At 48.5% G+C, this 15233-nt stretch overlaps 1 protein-coding gene across 3 annotated transcripts in view; it reads right to left on the bottom strand.

Annotated features, from left to right (window-relative positions):
• DERL1 (derlin 1) overlaps positions 1–15233 on the bottom strand; it is a 67140-nt gene that overhangs the window by 28952 nt on the left and 22955 nt on the right. Inside the window, exon 8 of one of the 3 annotated variants that reach the window (XM_031019368.2) lies at positions 6830–6899. The exons of 1 other annotated variant lie outside the window; for it this stretch is intronic. In XM_031019368.2, the coding sequence (XP_030875228.1) occupies positions 6845–6899 (55 nt within the window). In that variant the 3' untranslated portion in view covers positions 6830–6844. Of the gene's footprint in view, positions 1–6829; positions 6900–11294; positions 13124–15233 lie in introns of those variants that run through there. One more of the 3 variants, XM_006748341.3, reaches the window with a different exon arrangement.

Here is a 15233-nt window from a genome sequence, read left to right on the forward strand (position 1 = left end):
TGCCTGCCACTGGGAGGTGGCAGAGAGCGGGCCGCCCTGGGTCCGTCTGACGCTGGTTCACAGCAATGCTGATTTCCATCACACACACTGGGCCTCTGGCATTGCCCAGGGGAGCCTCCAGCCTGAGTTCCCGGTGAGGAGTCGCTGCTTGGGCCCTTCCTGTGACATGGGGAGTACTGCCTGACCCTCCTCCTTAGTGGGGTGCTCGAGGCTCGAGTCTCCCCCCAGCCAGCCCGCACACACCCAGGTGTCTGAACCCCAGCCCGTAACCTTTAGGTCCATGTCCCTCAGGAAAACGGGGGTGGGTGACCACAGAAAATTCATGACCCGTGGTGGGAGGGTTGAAGGCACAAAGGGAAGAGAGTGGTATCACCCAGAGTCCATGAGCCCAGACATCCCTGACCCTTCTCCCTTCTTCCCGCCTCCCAGTCACACACGGGTGCCTTTAGCTTGCAAAAACTAACCGGGACCCAAGAGAGTCTGGACAATGTAGTTTCTCCGTGTTGGCAGGGGGGGAAAAGATAAAAGGGCAGGTATCCCGCTGAGCACCGGCAGACAGCATCTGTACACCGTTAGGGCCGCTAGAACAAGGCGACGTCCCCAAAAGGCCCTTCTGAGGGCCCCGAGCACAGGGAACACTGGCTGTGCTTTCTGACCTGCACCTGTTGGCAGTCTCCTTGCGTGTGAGGAGTTCCTGCCCCCGACCTCAAAATAGAAGTTAAGCTCTCACCCAGCCAGGCTCCCTTGCAGCTGGGAGTGGGGCTTGGGCTCCACAGATTTGCCAGCAGGAGCCACTGGAACAGAAGCGAGTGATGTGAGGGAAGAAGGCCCTTGCAGCATCCATGTGAGGCCCGCTCGGTCGGTCGGTCGGAGAACGGATGCTCGCGCCAGAGCAGCATTCCCGCGGCAGGCAGACCCAATTCCTGGCGCAGCCGGGGCCACGGTGGCGGGACTGTTGCCTCTACTGCTCGCTGGGGGCACTTCCTCACCAGATCTGGTCATGCATGTCAGTGCCAGGGGGTCAGCCTCGGGCCGGAGCCCCCAGCCTTCCCAAGATTCTCTGATTTACCCAACAATCTTTTGACACAAACATGAAAATTAAAGTGTAATGTCCTTATAAAAAGTATACATGGGGCGCCTGGGTGGGTCAGTCGTTGGGCATCTGCCTTCGGCTCAGGTCATGGTCCCAGGGTCCTGGAATCGAGCCCCGCATCGGGCTCCCTGCTTGGCAGGCAGCCTGCTTCTCCCTCTGCCCCACTCCCTCCCCCTGCTCGTGCTTGGATGCTCTCTCTCCCCTCTCTCTCTCTGAAATAAATAAATAAGATTTAAAAAAAAGTTTTTAAGAAAAGTATACAAATGTTAAATATGAGGCTACGAATTTTTTATAAAGGGAACCATCCTCCATTATTACCCCCAGTGCACCCCCAGGGGCCTTCCCAGAACCTGCCCCCTCTCTAAATGTAATCGCCACCCTGACTTCTAACAGCATAGCTCCGTGGTGCCTCTTCTTGAATTGTATAGAAATGGGAGCACAAAGCAGATATTATTTTGCATCTGGCTTCTTCTCTGCGACATCGTTTCTTGGAGTCCCTGATGTTGCTCTCTATGGCAGTGCTCTGCTTGTGTTCCCAGCTGTCTAGTATTCCGCTGGAGGAGCGAGCCACAGTTCGCCCATTCTGTTGCTCATGGACACTGGGGTGTTTCTGGGTTAGGCTTATGATCAATGATGCTGCAGTCAGCGTCCTCACACGTGGTGCTCCTGTGCGTTGTCATGCTGGGCAGTCATATGAGGGGAGCAGAACTGAGGCCGGCTCAGATTTTGATAAGGAAAAAAGTGATTAAAAAAAAAAAATCTTTCCCCCCAACGGCTGGTGCTAAGGGACATTACCACTGCTTCGCTGAAGTGTGACATGGCAGGCGGACAGGGTCACCACCTCTGGGCCTCAGTTTCCTTATCTGTAACCATAGCACCAATCCCATCAGACTGTTGTGACGGTCAAACTGAAGACTCAGCTGGAGGAAAGGGGAAGAAGGCAGGCGAACGAATATCGCTGTGGACAGTCTCTGTACCAGATGCTTCCCAAACATTAGCTCCCTGAGGTGTCACCATAGTCGTAGGGGGTGGGTCTCCCTCTTCTCTTTATACAGTTGAGGAAAGTAGAGCTCAGAGGTTTCTGTGAGATCCTAAACGTGGCTCCAGGTCACCAGGCTGGTAGAGGGCAGCGTCAGCTTTGCCCACAGCTGCCAGACCAACCCCCCCAAGTCCGTGCTGAATATACACGGAAGGTGTTGATGCCTCTCCCCGGGAAGGGGACTGATCCGCTTCCTCGGTGCCCCGGGGGGGCTCATTTGCCGCATGGGGACAGTAAAACCATTGGAGGGCAATTGTGAGGATGAAATCTGTTCATTGGGTAGGAAAGGGAAACGAACATTTCTGAGGAGAGCCAAATGATTTACACATACGACCCGAGTTAATTTTCACAGCAGCCTTCCAAGACAGGAGCCGGATCCTCTCGTTCTAGCTAGGGCATTCGGGTGTCGTGAGTTGTGACTCCGAAGTCCCCGCGGCAAACCAGCCCCCACTGCCCTCGGCACTCCTGGAGAGTCCAGTTCCTGCCCAGGGAAAGGTGTCCCACCGGAGTTAACCCCGCAAAGACGACAAGCTCCTGCCACTGACGCCAAACCCATAACTCCTCCAACTGCCTTTGTTCCTCAGAACCTGAAGCCAGGCCCGCACCCCCCAACACACACACACACACACACACACACACACACACACACACCCCACAGGCCCTGCGCAGCAAGCTCCCCTCCCAACCCCCCACTGCTATCAAGAAAGCCATTGTCAAATGCACACACTCAAAATGCTAAAAGACTGCGTTTTTATTTTTCAAGGGCCCATTCCTAATCACAAGAGGCCACTTAGTCTGAGTGGGGCCCAGTAATGTTGATTAATGATTATGCATTTCTCAAGAGAGTGGGGGACGTTGGACTCCGTCTCCTGCCCCAGGGCCCGCCCGGGGTGCGCATTAATCAGGGCGACCACCGGGGGACGCAGAGCTGTGACCAGGGAACTTTGGGCAAGAGCGCTGCAAGGCCCCAGCACAGGGGTGACTCTTAGTGTCCAGGTACCTTTGCAGCAGGCCCAGCCGCCCTGTGCCCGGCCTCACCCCGCCGCCCTCCCTTCCCTAAGGGGCTGCAGGGTGTAGGGGAGTCACTTCCCTTCTTCAGTGCCCGGCTCACCCCTCCGATCACACGCCACATGGTTGTGAATATTAATCAGACCCCAGGCGCCGCCAGGTATTTCATCTTAATGATGTTAAGGGTTGTCTTTAATTCCCTTTCTCTGTGTGACAGATACAGACATCATTAATGAGTGAGCGCTCCCAGCTCCAACCCCTAACAGGAAATTTTATCTCCATGTCTTCAGCTCCGCCCCCAGCCCCTCCCACCGTCGCCCCCACTCCTCTCCACGGGTTCGCTTCCTGCTGGGCTTGCGCCCACGTTTTAGGGATGCAGAATCCGGAAAAGGGGCTCAGAGCGACCACATTTCCTCGCTGAGGAAAGAGAAAGAGAGCAAAGGGGGAAAGTGGAGATTCAAAAATTTCCCTCTGGGGACTTTCCACGGAGGTGAGGCGTCGGGGGCCCGTGCACACCCTCCAGGTGTGAGGGACAAAATAGAGCAAAGCAGAATGAGGATTTTAAGAAGTGCTGGGGTAGGGCAGAAAACGGAGGGCTGGTACCCCCACACACCACGCCACAGGGGGAGCGTAGCATGGGACGATCACGTTGGAACTGCTAGTTTCTACTACTGCTGGATGTGCACGTACTCTGAGCTGTGGCAATTCTCACTTCTAAGAATTAGGTCTACTAGGTGCCTTACCCAACAGATATATGTGTCAGTATGTCCCCCAGGAGATGTGCCTGGGGAATGTTCCCAGCAGCACTGCTCCTTCTAGCCTGAAACTAGCCTGCTGCCCATCAGCAATAGCACCGAGGAGTAAATCATGGTGCATTCATACTGTGGAATGATCTACAGCAACCAGAATGAAAGCAATACAACTATACACACCATGAACGACTCTCACAAGCATCACATTAAGTAAAAGCAGCCAGACACAAGAGAAGAGGTAGGGTATGGTTCCATTTATAGAATATTCTAAACCAGGCAAAAACCAATTTATGTGGTGACAAGGCAAGACGGTGGCTTACCTCGGGGGCTTGGTGACCGGCAGGGGGTTCAAGAAGGCTTCCAGGGGCTGGAGAGGTCGTACTCTGATCAGGGAGCTAGTGACACAGATGTGTTCAGTTTGTAAAAACTCATCAAGCTGTACACTTAGGATGTGTGAACTTTTCTAAATGTACAGTATACAATTATATTCACTATTATTTATTTATTTACATACTTATTTATTTAGTAGGCTCCATGCCCAGTGTGGAGGCCAACGCGGGTCTGGAACTCACGATACTGAGATCAAGACCTGAGCTGAGATCAAGAGTCGGATGCTTAACCGACTGAGCCACCCAGGCGTCCCAACAATATTTATTTAGAAAAAACAAAACAAAAATAGCAGCATTGTAGCAGATCTGTTCTTTGGACTTCTTAGTAAAGATTAGAATGACCATAGAATTGCGTTGGTTCGCTGGGCTGTGTTTATGTGAATGTAATCCTGTGCTGCAACAATGCTTTGTGTTCTTTCAGCTTCATTTGCTGTTCCACCTAGGCCGTCAGGAAGGCTTAGGTTTCTGAGCTTCCCTTGCGGGTAGTTGGGACCACGTGGCTGAGTGCTGGCCAACAGCATGTGGGCGGAAATGACGTGTGCCACTTTCCGCCTGGCCCCTAAAATCTCCCGCATGATCCTCCCCTCGCTGTCTCTTTCTCGAGGTGTTCACCATCTACCAAGGATTCAGTGTACTCTGAGGTCCTGGGAGATGATGGAGCTGCCGATAGTTCGTACCATGACAGACAAAAAAAGTTTAAAACCTTGCATTAACTGAAAGGACACTGAGTCCCTGAATAACGGCATGGAGCAAAACCCCCTACTCCTTCTCCACTCCCCTTTCTTGGCCCCACCATCCCACCTGCCTACCCACATTGGACTGTGATTTGCACAAGAAATAGATCTCTGGGGGCACCTGGGTGGCTCAGTGAAGCATCTGCCTTCGGCTCCGATCATGGTCCTGGAGTCCTGGGATTGAGCCCCACGTCGGGCTCCCTGCTCAGCGGGGAGCCTGCCTCTCCCTCTCCCACTCCCCCTGCTTGTGCACTCTCTCTCTAATAAATAAAATCTTAAAAAAAGAAAGAAAGAAATAGATCTCTGTTGTGATGTGCAGTGGGGAATTGGTGATTGCTTGTTACAGCTACCGATCTAACCTGACTGACTCACATACAATACGCCTTTCAAAAGAAGCCCTTTGGGTCCTGGGTCTCCAAGTGGAACCTTCTCTGCCTTGCAAATGGGAGTGGAAGTGAACATTCTTAGGGAGAAATACTGGTTTCTCACTCCTTGCATTGCCACAGAGAGTAAATTTCCCGGGAAGGAAAAGTAAACCAGAAACTCTTAATTTTTCTCCCAAAGGGAAGACTCATGATTGGTGAGTCAAGGAAGGAACTGAGCTTAGCCCTTGTGAAACCCATTAGATCTCTGGAAAGCCACCTTCTGGGCTCTTCCCCATGGTAAGCTTATAGGAGTAGACACTCCTTTCCTTGCTTCGCTGTATCAATGACATGGGGAGGTCAGTCTTTCAAATTCCGGGGTTCCGTTTTAGGACATCTCCGTGACTACACTCCTGTAACATATCTTCCAATCCATCTTTTCTCAAGAATGAAGCTAACATTTTTATCTCTATCTAATAACTGTATCTTTCACTTGGCTCCAAACGGAGGAGGAAAAGGGGAGTGATTTATTGGTCCTCTAAAATCCAACAAAGATTAGGAAAGTAGCCGTTCTCTATAGCAATGGCTCAAAAAAATGAGACCAACTTTGAAAAATCATTTTGAACAACAGAAGTCGGGGAAATTTCAAAGGATTTGCAAAAAAAGAAGGGGGAAGCAAAAAGGGCCTGAAACGAGGGGCAAGTTGTGACACTAGCTGGGACCCCTCTCTTGCTAAACAAATTTAAATCAGCCTCACTTCTGTCTTTTAGATCAGGATCTGAGATTTCATTACAGCAAAGAGTTCCATGCCTAAAGGTCATTTGAAAATCGGATCTAGACTAATCTCTGAGGCACCCTGTAGCCTGCTGAGCTTACATAAGGATTCCAAAGTTCCATTTCTGTACTGTTTGCCAGTGATGATGGTCTCTGGCAGACGCAGACAGAGACTGGCTGGAATGCGAAAAGACGTCTAATGGTTGGCTTCTAAATTAAAGGCCTTTTGGAAGCAAAGAAGAGATGCATCCAGGTGATCTCAAGCATAGTGGTTCTCAACCTTTCTCTCTGTCTTGGGCAGAGTTTGATTGTCTCACCCGAAGGGAGGAAAGATGATCACCAATACCCCATCTAGACCAGAGAGAGTTGAGAGTGTTCCAGCCGAGAGAAGCGGAAAGGGCACCCTGCATTTAAGGAACTGAGAGGAGGTCATTGGGAAGTTATTACAGCACTTTAGGGGGGATATTAGTTTCCTAGGGCTGCTGTAACAAATCACCACAAACTTGATGGCATGGGACAATAGACTTTTATTTTCTCACAGTTGTGGAGGCCAGAAGTCCAAAACCAAGGCGTCAGCCGGACCACACTTCCTCCGAAGGCTCTCTGGGAGATTTATTCCTTGCCTCTCCCAGCTGCTGGTGACATCAGGTGTTCTGTGGCCTCCTTGCTCCAATCTCTTCCTCTGTTTTCACATCACCTCCTTGTGTCCGCGTCTTCCCCTCTTCTGTCAAATATCCCCTGTGTGCCTCTTTTTTTTTTTTTAAGAGGAGGGGAGGGGCAGAGAGGGAGAGAGAGAATCTCAAGTAGGCTCCATGCCCAGCACAGAGCCCCATATGGGGCTTGAACTCACGACCCTGAGATCATGACTTGACCTGAAATCAAGAGTCAGACGCTTAACTGACTGAGCCACCCAGGCGTCCCTCCCCTGTGTGCCTCTTATAGGACACTTGTCACTGGATTCAGAGCCCACCGTAATAATCCAGGATGATCTCACCTCAAGATCCTTAATTACATCTGCGAAGCTCCTTTCTCCAGATAAGGTCATATTCATAGGTTCTGGGAACTAGTACATGGACGTATCTTTTGGGGGCCACCATGCAACCCTCTGCAGGGGGCATATCAGAATTTTGAGGACTATGTAATAATCAAACATTTGAAATACTGTTTGAAATAATTTGAAATAATAAACATAATGAAATCACCTTAATTTTTTAAAGTTTCTTTCTTTATTTAAGTAATCTTTACACCCTCAAACTCACAACCCTGAGATCAAGATGAACATGCTCTTCCGACTGAGCCAGCGAGGTGCTCAATATTGTCTTAATTTTCTAGCCACAGAATTCCCCTGCTTCCCTGACCCAGAGTCTTGCTCTTTATCTGGTGAATAACTTTAATAAGCCTTTCCAAGATGGGTAGGTCTGATTAACTGCAAAGCTTTTATTTTGCTGAGTGTAGAGTTTTGGAGCCAGAGCTAAATTGACCAAGACAGAGGGGACTGGAAGACCCACATGGGGAAAGGATGGAGAGAAGGCAGGAAGCCAGCTGACAGCTCAAGAGAATTTAGGTTATGAAATGGATCCATTCCTTCAACAAATATTTATCTCAAGAAGGCTGTGCATGCCAACCTTTGTGCTAGGTACTGGGGATGTGAGAGTGAACACACACAGACTCGGTCTCTCCTCTCAAGAAGTGTGGGGACTTACTTATCCCTGTGATGTTCAACGCCAACCCTCTTCACCTTCTTCCCCCCAAATTTTCAGCAAAAATCCACACTGCTTGCTAATGCTCTGGAGATGAACTTGAGGGAGGAGATGGGGGGAAACAGAGGCTTGTTCCTGGGTTGGAATGAGGCAAAGCCAGAGACTCTTCCAGAAGGCCACATGTGGTTTACAGGCACTAGTGGGCCAACCGGGGCTTTTCAAGGCGTCCAGCATCTGCTTCCCCTTCTGATGAAGCAGGAGCACTTTGATTTGCTTTTGAATATTACTACTCCCCCGTTGCAGAGAGTCTTAATGGGACTGCCAGTCAAATGTCTTTCCCTCAATTCCTAGTCATGGGAGAGTCACAAGGTCAAAGGTAGGCCAGTAAGACTTGAGAATTGAACCCTAAAAGGAGGAACGCAAGCGCAGAATAAAAAATGGAGCTGATTTGGCCCAGGAGATGTGGTTCAGATTAGTTTCTGGAATCCCTGAATCCCTGGTACCCCTTCCAGGCCAGGCGGCTCAGCAGCCCCTTGGGGTCTGTGAGGTACTATATAACCTTCCAATAAATTCTCTTTCGCTGAAGCTAACTGGAGTCGTTTTGGGGTACCTGTCACCAAAGAACCCTAACTGGTGGCAATGATCAGGAAAAGTCCAAATCCCTCCCATCCACTGAGAGATCTGGGCACCCACGGGTGTTGAAGGCATGCTGTGGTAACAGATGCATCTTACATCCTTAGAGCCGGGTTTGCGACTTCTGCATCACGACAGTTTTGATCAAAATCTAAAGTCTCCCTTAAGCTAACAGTGACTGCCCTTAATTAACAAGAACACTCACTATACCAGTGCCAGACCTCCGCAAAAGGGCAACATGGTGAGAGAGAAGAGAGAGGGATCAAATTCATCTAGGTCAGATGAAGGCTTCCAGTGACAACTTGAGCTTAAGAAACATTTCCCGAGTGATCTTTAAACCTTGCACCTGAATTCAATCCCATACTCCCTGTGGGTCTTTCTGGCCCTGGTGACAAGGTAGGGGGTCTCTCCTTTCTAAGCGCATATGCATTTGTACAGGCCACAGGGGAATTCCTCAGGGGAGAAAAAGCTAAATTTATACCTTCCATTAGTCTTCCAGTGTTCTCGCCTGCGTTCAGTCCATACGGAGTCTCCTTTTGCCCCAATCACAAGTATCACACCCCTTAGCGGATAACTATCCATTGTAGACAGAAGCTGCTCGACTGCTTTTTAAAAGTATCTTAACTTTGAATCCAGTCTTCGCAGGATCTCCAACCTCTTCTAATATCCTCTTTCAGGGAACTAGGATTCCCCCGTATGAACAAGAAGTCCTCTAAGACTCCTGGGAGACCGGACCTTTCGCTCTCTCCCTTCACTGAACAGGTCAAATTCCTACTCAACCCATCACCCCGTCCAGTAGAGAGAACACACCCTGAAGACAGGGAGCTGGTCCTAACTGCATCTGCCCAAGCACTACTCAACAGACACCGAGTTTTTATCATAGATATAATTTATATAAATATATTTACATAAAAATGTTTTATATTTGTAATTTATATATTTAAAAAAATTTTTTTCCCCTTTGCAAATCACAAGGCAATTCCCCCTAGGGATGAGAGAAAGCTAATTTATACCTCCAACTCAAGTTTCCGAACGTTCTGCCCTGCCTTTGGCCTGGCAAGAAAAGAATCTTCTGTTGCCACTTCATGCCAGATGGCTGCACTTTGGTTTCCGTAACGGCAGGGAAGCTGCAGAGATCTTAACTCAGAGCTGGGTTCAGATCTGGTCTTTGGCCCCTTGTAGCTGCTTTATCTTAGGTGCCTTAACCACTCTGAGTCGGATGTTTCCTGACCTGAGAAATGGGGATAATACTCCCTATGTCACAAGTGGGTTCCCAAACCCACCTGAATAGCAGAAACTTTAAAAACATGCAGAATGACAGCGATGCAAGAAACGTGCACCCTTAAAAAAATCCCAAGTGACTTTCCGGGACAGGCAGACTGGAAAGCATAGATTGGAGGCTTACGTTGCATGAGGCACAGAGATACCTGGCACATTCGGGACCCAGGTGTGCTGCTGAAAACAGGATTCTCCCCTACCGAAGTTGGGAGGGTAAGGGGATCGTGTGGAAAACCGTTCTGGGCTTTCACCATACATGTAAGGAACTACATGACATGATCCTCTCCCCTAACCCCAGTGACACTCTGGAGAGCAAACAAGTCAACTGGCAAGAAGCACGTTTTCTCCGCCCCGCCTTCCGAGATCCTAACAGTGTGAAGTCCAAACAGAGAGGATTAGATTCTTCCCAAGGTGAAGCTTTGCTATTAAGTTAATGCTGAGAATTTTAAAGGGAAAGGGACCTCAGAAACAGAGTTGCCATGAATGAAGCGCTGGCAACCAGCATCGCCTACTCGGTCAGTGTTACTCAAAGGCAGCTTAGAACACGGGGATACTGGTGATATGCTGTCCCCTGAAATAAGCAGGATCATTCCTTTCTTTCTGGAATTTCTCCAATACCAGGAGAGGGGTGCAGCACTGCTCCTGCTCGTCACCCCACCTTGTGATGAATGAAGAGAGCCCAAGGCCTGGCATACAAATGTGGATGGTTCATGCTCAAGAAAAAAAAAGGCTCACTAAGGTCATGGCACCTGCCTTCTAGTCTCTAGGTTCTTCTATGGCAAGGGGATTAAACTCCTTCTGCAGGGTTCCAGGAGTCGGACCCATGGGCTACAGAAATGCCATAAAGCACACCACAACTGGATAGGACTCCTAACTCGATGGTTGCTAAAATCAAAACCCAGAGATTCCGCTTCCAGGAATGAATCCTACAGATATTCCCCGAGATGTGAACAGAAGTAGGTATGAAACAGGCTGTGTCACTGGAAGAGCAACAAATCCTGGACACTCCTAAATGCCCGAGAGAGGACGGGTTCCAAAAATTACGTCGTATCTAAAAGAGGCAGCCGAGTAGGTACGTGGAAACTTAAGGCAGGCAACCGTCAAGTTGTACATTTTAATTTACAAGTTTTACCAATAAAAAGGCTTGGTTACAAAAGGGGAGTTCTTTATACAAAATAGGGATTTTTATTTCACTCATTAAGAGAATCCACTGGCATGTCTTGCCTCACCAAGTCAAATCTCAAATAGCTCGCTTAGCTGAAATTATCCCCAAAAGACAGGTCATCCAGACAAAATTATCAGCTCCCTAAATGTGTCTGAGAAGAATTTAGTGAACGTTCTGCCTTGACCACAGGTATTCTGAAGAGTACCTGTAACCCTTACCAAAGCTTCCGCTAGCAGGCAGGTGAGGTGTCAAGAGGGCATCCAAGAGCGTCGAGCTCACTTACCATGAGAACCTTCTCACACGCACAGTTTCCGCCCCTGTATGGTGAATGCGCGTGCGACATCACAGGAATAATGGCTTCTAAAAGTTTACAAGTAAATTTTTATTGTGGCCACAGGTCAACAGCAAAAACATACGACAGTTAAGGTTCAGATTCTCTCCGCTTCCCATCTTACCGTATAAATTAAATACGGAGAGGTACCCACAAACTTTTGTTAAAAACGAGCTGTTTTCAAATCCCCACTTCCTGGGAGAACACACATCGCTACCGCTTAAGGGTGGGGCAAAGTACAGTCATACTGTTAGAGCGCAAAGTTTCCTGAGAAGAAACCAATCAAAATGTTCAAAGCCTTTCTAGCGGACTCCAAGTATGGCGGCCACTCAACACGAGCATGCTCCTGTGGCTGCATTCAGACTAAAAACATAAAATAAGAAACTGTGAAACACCAAAGCCTTCAAAAAACTTTATTGGGGGATAAGCCTAACTCTGATGGGAAAAGCCCACCTATGAAAAAGAAGTTGTGGGTATTTACGCTGGTCTGACGTACATTCGTGACTTGCACATTCACGGCTCAAAAAAAAGACCCTCAAACACAAAATGATTCTAAAGCCATTACAACCCAAAGTTACGGGATTCACCTAGATGCGCTTGTATTAGCTCTTAAGATATGATCTCTGTACAGAGAAGCTTACCTTCCTCATGATCAAATGAAGCACGTGGCCATTAAAAGGGGAGCGGAGGGGGGTGGGAAACAGACAATTTAAATAGGGTATAAGGTTCTCCTCTCCACTATTCAATGAACATGTATCCAGAAGGAGAATGAAATGTGATCAATGCCCAGGTGTCTCTCAAAGAGAGCAACTCCCTGCGGCAAATGCAATTTGGAACTTTTAGCACAACACAATCCAAACTACTCTGGGTCCACACAAAACCAGTATGCCCTACACGAGATGCAAAGGGATCCTGCCCACCACAGTTCACACCTAGCCCCCCTGCAGCTCCACTATAGTTTTCATCACTTCACTTAAGGAAAAAAAAAATGCCTAGCAACCGCCCTCATGCCTCGCTGACACCAATCTGTGGCCCTGGCTGACACAGTGGCGCTTTTTTTTATAAGAAACATCGGTAGAGGTGGCAAATGGTTGCACCCGACATCAGGTCACAGCAATTCCAAAAGCTGATGAAGCTCTCCATCCGCTGGTCCAGTCTTCTCCCCTATTGTTACAGTTCTGCCACCAAAGGGGAGAACATGGTAGACAAGTTCTTTGTGACCAAGCCTTGGCAGAAGTCAATAAATAAGAGAGCTTGTCACAGGCAGAACCATTTTATGGACAACCTCCTCTAGCTGCAAATGCGGGGGTTGGGAAAAGAAGGAGGGAGGCGTGTGTGCGAGAAAGAGGTAAGAGTCCCTTTGTCAAGGGTTTGGTGACCCAACCCCACACGCCCTGCTTGGCGCCAGCAGACCGGGACCTGTCAAAACCCATTATTCAGAAGGAAAAGGAAGAGAAGACACCAAAAAAATATAGTCAGTTCTGAAATTTGCACAGTCGGTATTTGTTCTTCGTAGCACTAAGGACTTGTATGAGAATCACGAAACTTGAGGAACACTTATATTTTTCTTCAGGATTTAAAAAATTGTGTCTTGTACTGAAAGACTACATTCAGTGTGGGTCGGGTCCAACAGCGTTTGCTAGAACTTGGTTGTTAAGCACACCCAGCACTGGGAGGAAACTTCATCTGAGCGGAGTGGCTGGTGGGCCGGCCCGAGGCCGCTCCTTCACTGGTCCCCAAGCCGAAAGCCCTGTCCCCAGTTATGTCTCCCGCCTCCGCCGTTCTGGTCCGCAGCTCGCCTCATGCTAGCGGGGGGCACACCGAATCCTGACACCCCTCCTCTCCTGCTGGGCAGCCAGCGGTACCTGGAGTCGTGGGGCGGGGGGGGGGAGCAAAGGGAGAGAAACAACACAATCACTTCCATGAAGTGATCCGACCATTCAGTGCATCTTCCTTTCTTGCTGTCCCCATGGCATCTGACTCACTCTATTATATTAGTCCGGCCAATGGAAGGCCAGGGACAAGGGCTTACTTAACTCTGCCTTTTCAGCACTTCGCTCAATGCCCTGGCCGCAGGCGGTACTCACTTTTCGGGTTCCTTAAATTTACTCCATTTCCAGCCAAATTCACACTCTAAAAAAATTTGTTTTCTGGTTACAAAAGTAATTCATGCAGAACAGTATGGAAACGAAAATATTACTCCCACAAGCCCAACAATCAGAAAGAGCCACCTATATATAGCATTCTGACGTATCTAAATATGGATCAAACTGGATCAAAGCATACAAAACAAATGCATGTGCAAAAGACAAATCTGCAGCCTGCGTGTCGAGGCCCACAGGACATCTCCCAGCCGCGTCCCCAAGGGGGACTGGAGATGCCCACTCTGTCTTGGAGTCTGGGGTGGGTTTTTCATGTGAATTCTTTATCTCCCCTCCGACAGCATTCTTTCCATCTCCGAGACGGTGTGAGAGCTGAAGCCCACAACGGGCACACCCCATTTCCCACCTGACAGATTAATAAACCAAGAATCACAGAACAGCCAGGAAAACTTACACCCAGGTCTGTGCTCTCTAGCGTTTTGCCCTCCCTTGACTCTTAGTAAACTGAGAATGTGTTTAAACTTATTCCACTTAGTGGCTCAGTCGGTGAAGCGGCTGCCTTCGGCTCAGGTCAGGATCCCAGGGTCCTGGGATCAAGTCCCGCATCGGGCTCCCTGCTCAGTGGGGAGCCTGCTTCTCCCTCTGCCCCTCCCCCTGCTGGTGCACAAGCACTCTCTAATAAATTATAAATAAAGTCTTAAAAAAAAAAAAACAAAAAACCAAACCTATTCCACTTAGATCCTAATGTTTACAATTGTGCTTCAAGGCAGAGACTACTACCCGATACCCCTGCTCAAACCACTTATGGCACCAAGAGCAACCCATGAGCGCTGACTTGCCCACAGCAAAGAGCCGGCCGAGCACGACCACATCGTATGGCGGGTGCTACCTGTGCATAAATTCACCTCCTCTTCACCACAACCCTACGGAGCAGGGACTATTATTAGTATCCCATTTTAGAAATGAGAAAACCAAGGCAAGACTGACGGTCAGGATTCAAACCAGGCAGCCTGGCTCCAGAGCTGGTACCTGCACCACTCCCTGCACTACAGGCCTCGAGCTGCAGCTGAGGGGACACACGGGGCACCGTTCAGGTGACAGCAGTTCGTGACTGGAGTCCTCATTTGTTTACATCATCCCTGACGCCTTTGTGTTCCCGCCAAAACCAGACAATGAACCCCTTTCAAACAGAAAAATAACTGCGTGCAGAAGAGGATCTACTTTTTTAACTGGAATGCAGAACAGCGATCTTAGAATTCTAGAACTCCCATCTTCTCTTTTAAACAAACACAGCTTTGTCTTTAAATCAAAATGTATTTCCAACTCCTGATTGTTCTGGTACAATAATATTCCTCCAAAGTGTATAATAAAATAGAACACTTAAAAAGGGCTGTCTTGCTTTGCTTCGTACTATAAGACAATATGGAAGCCATCTCCACTGCTTAAACGGATAGTGAAATTAAATGCAAGTAATTAGTACAAAAAGACACCCAATTATACATAATCAACAAAAATTTATGGTAATTTCAAAGCAGTTACTGCTTTTGCAAAGAGCTACATTTTGTCATCTGATCTTTATGCAAAATTTAACAGAAGGGCTTTTCCACCAACAGAGAACGCTCAAATGGAAGGCAGGCTCCAGTGTGCCCTGGATTTTGCCGCTAGAACCTCATATACTTTGTTGCCTGCAATTGAGAAAGATCTCCAAGCCGGTAAGTCAGAAATATGGCCATTTAAAGTAAAAGAACTGTTGGCTACCCACCAAAGGACCAAGTTGTTTTTTTTTTAATCGATGCATCTGCCGTCTGACTTGATAAACCTAGATCAAAAATCCAAACCTGCTGTTATCGTGTCCTTTGATAATTAGAAAGCA

This window comes from Leptonychotes weddellii, chromosome 4 (assembly GCF_054177405.1).
Source record: "Leptonychotes weddellii isolate Sample4059 chromosome 4, ASM5417740v2, whole genome shotgun sequence".
Taxonomy (NCBI): domain Eukaryota; kingdom Metazoa; phylum Chordata; class Mammalia; order Carnivora; family Phocidae; genus Leptonychotes; species Leptonychotes weddellii.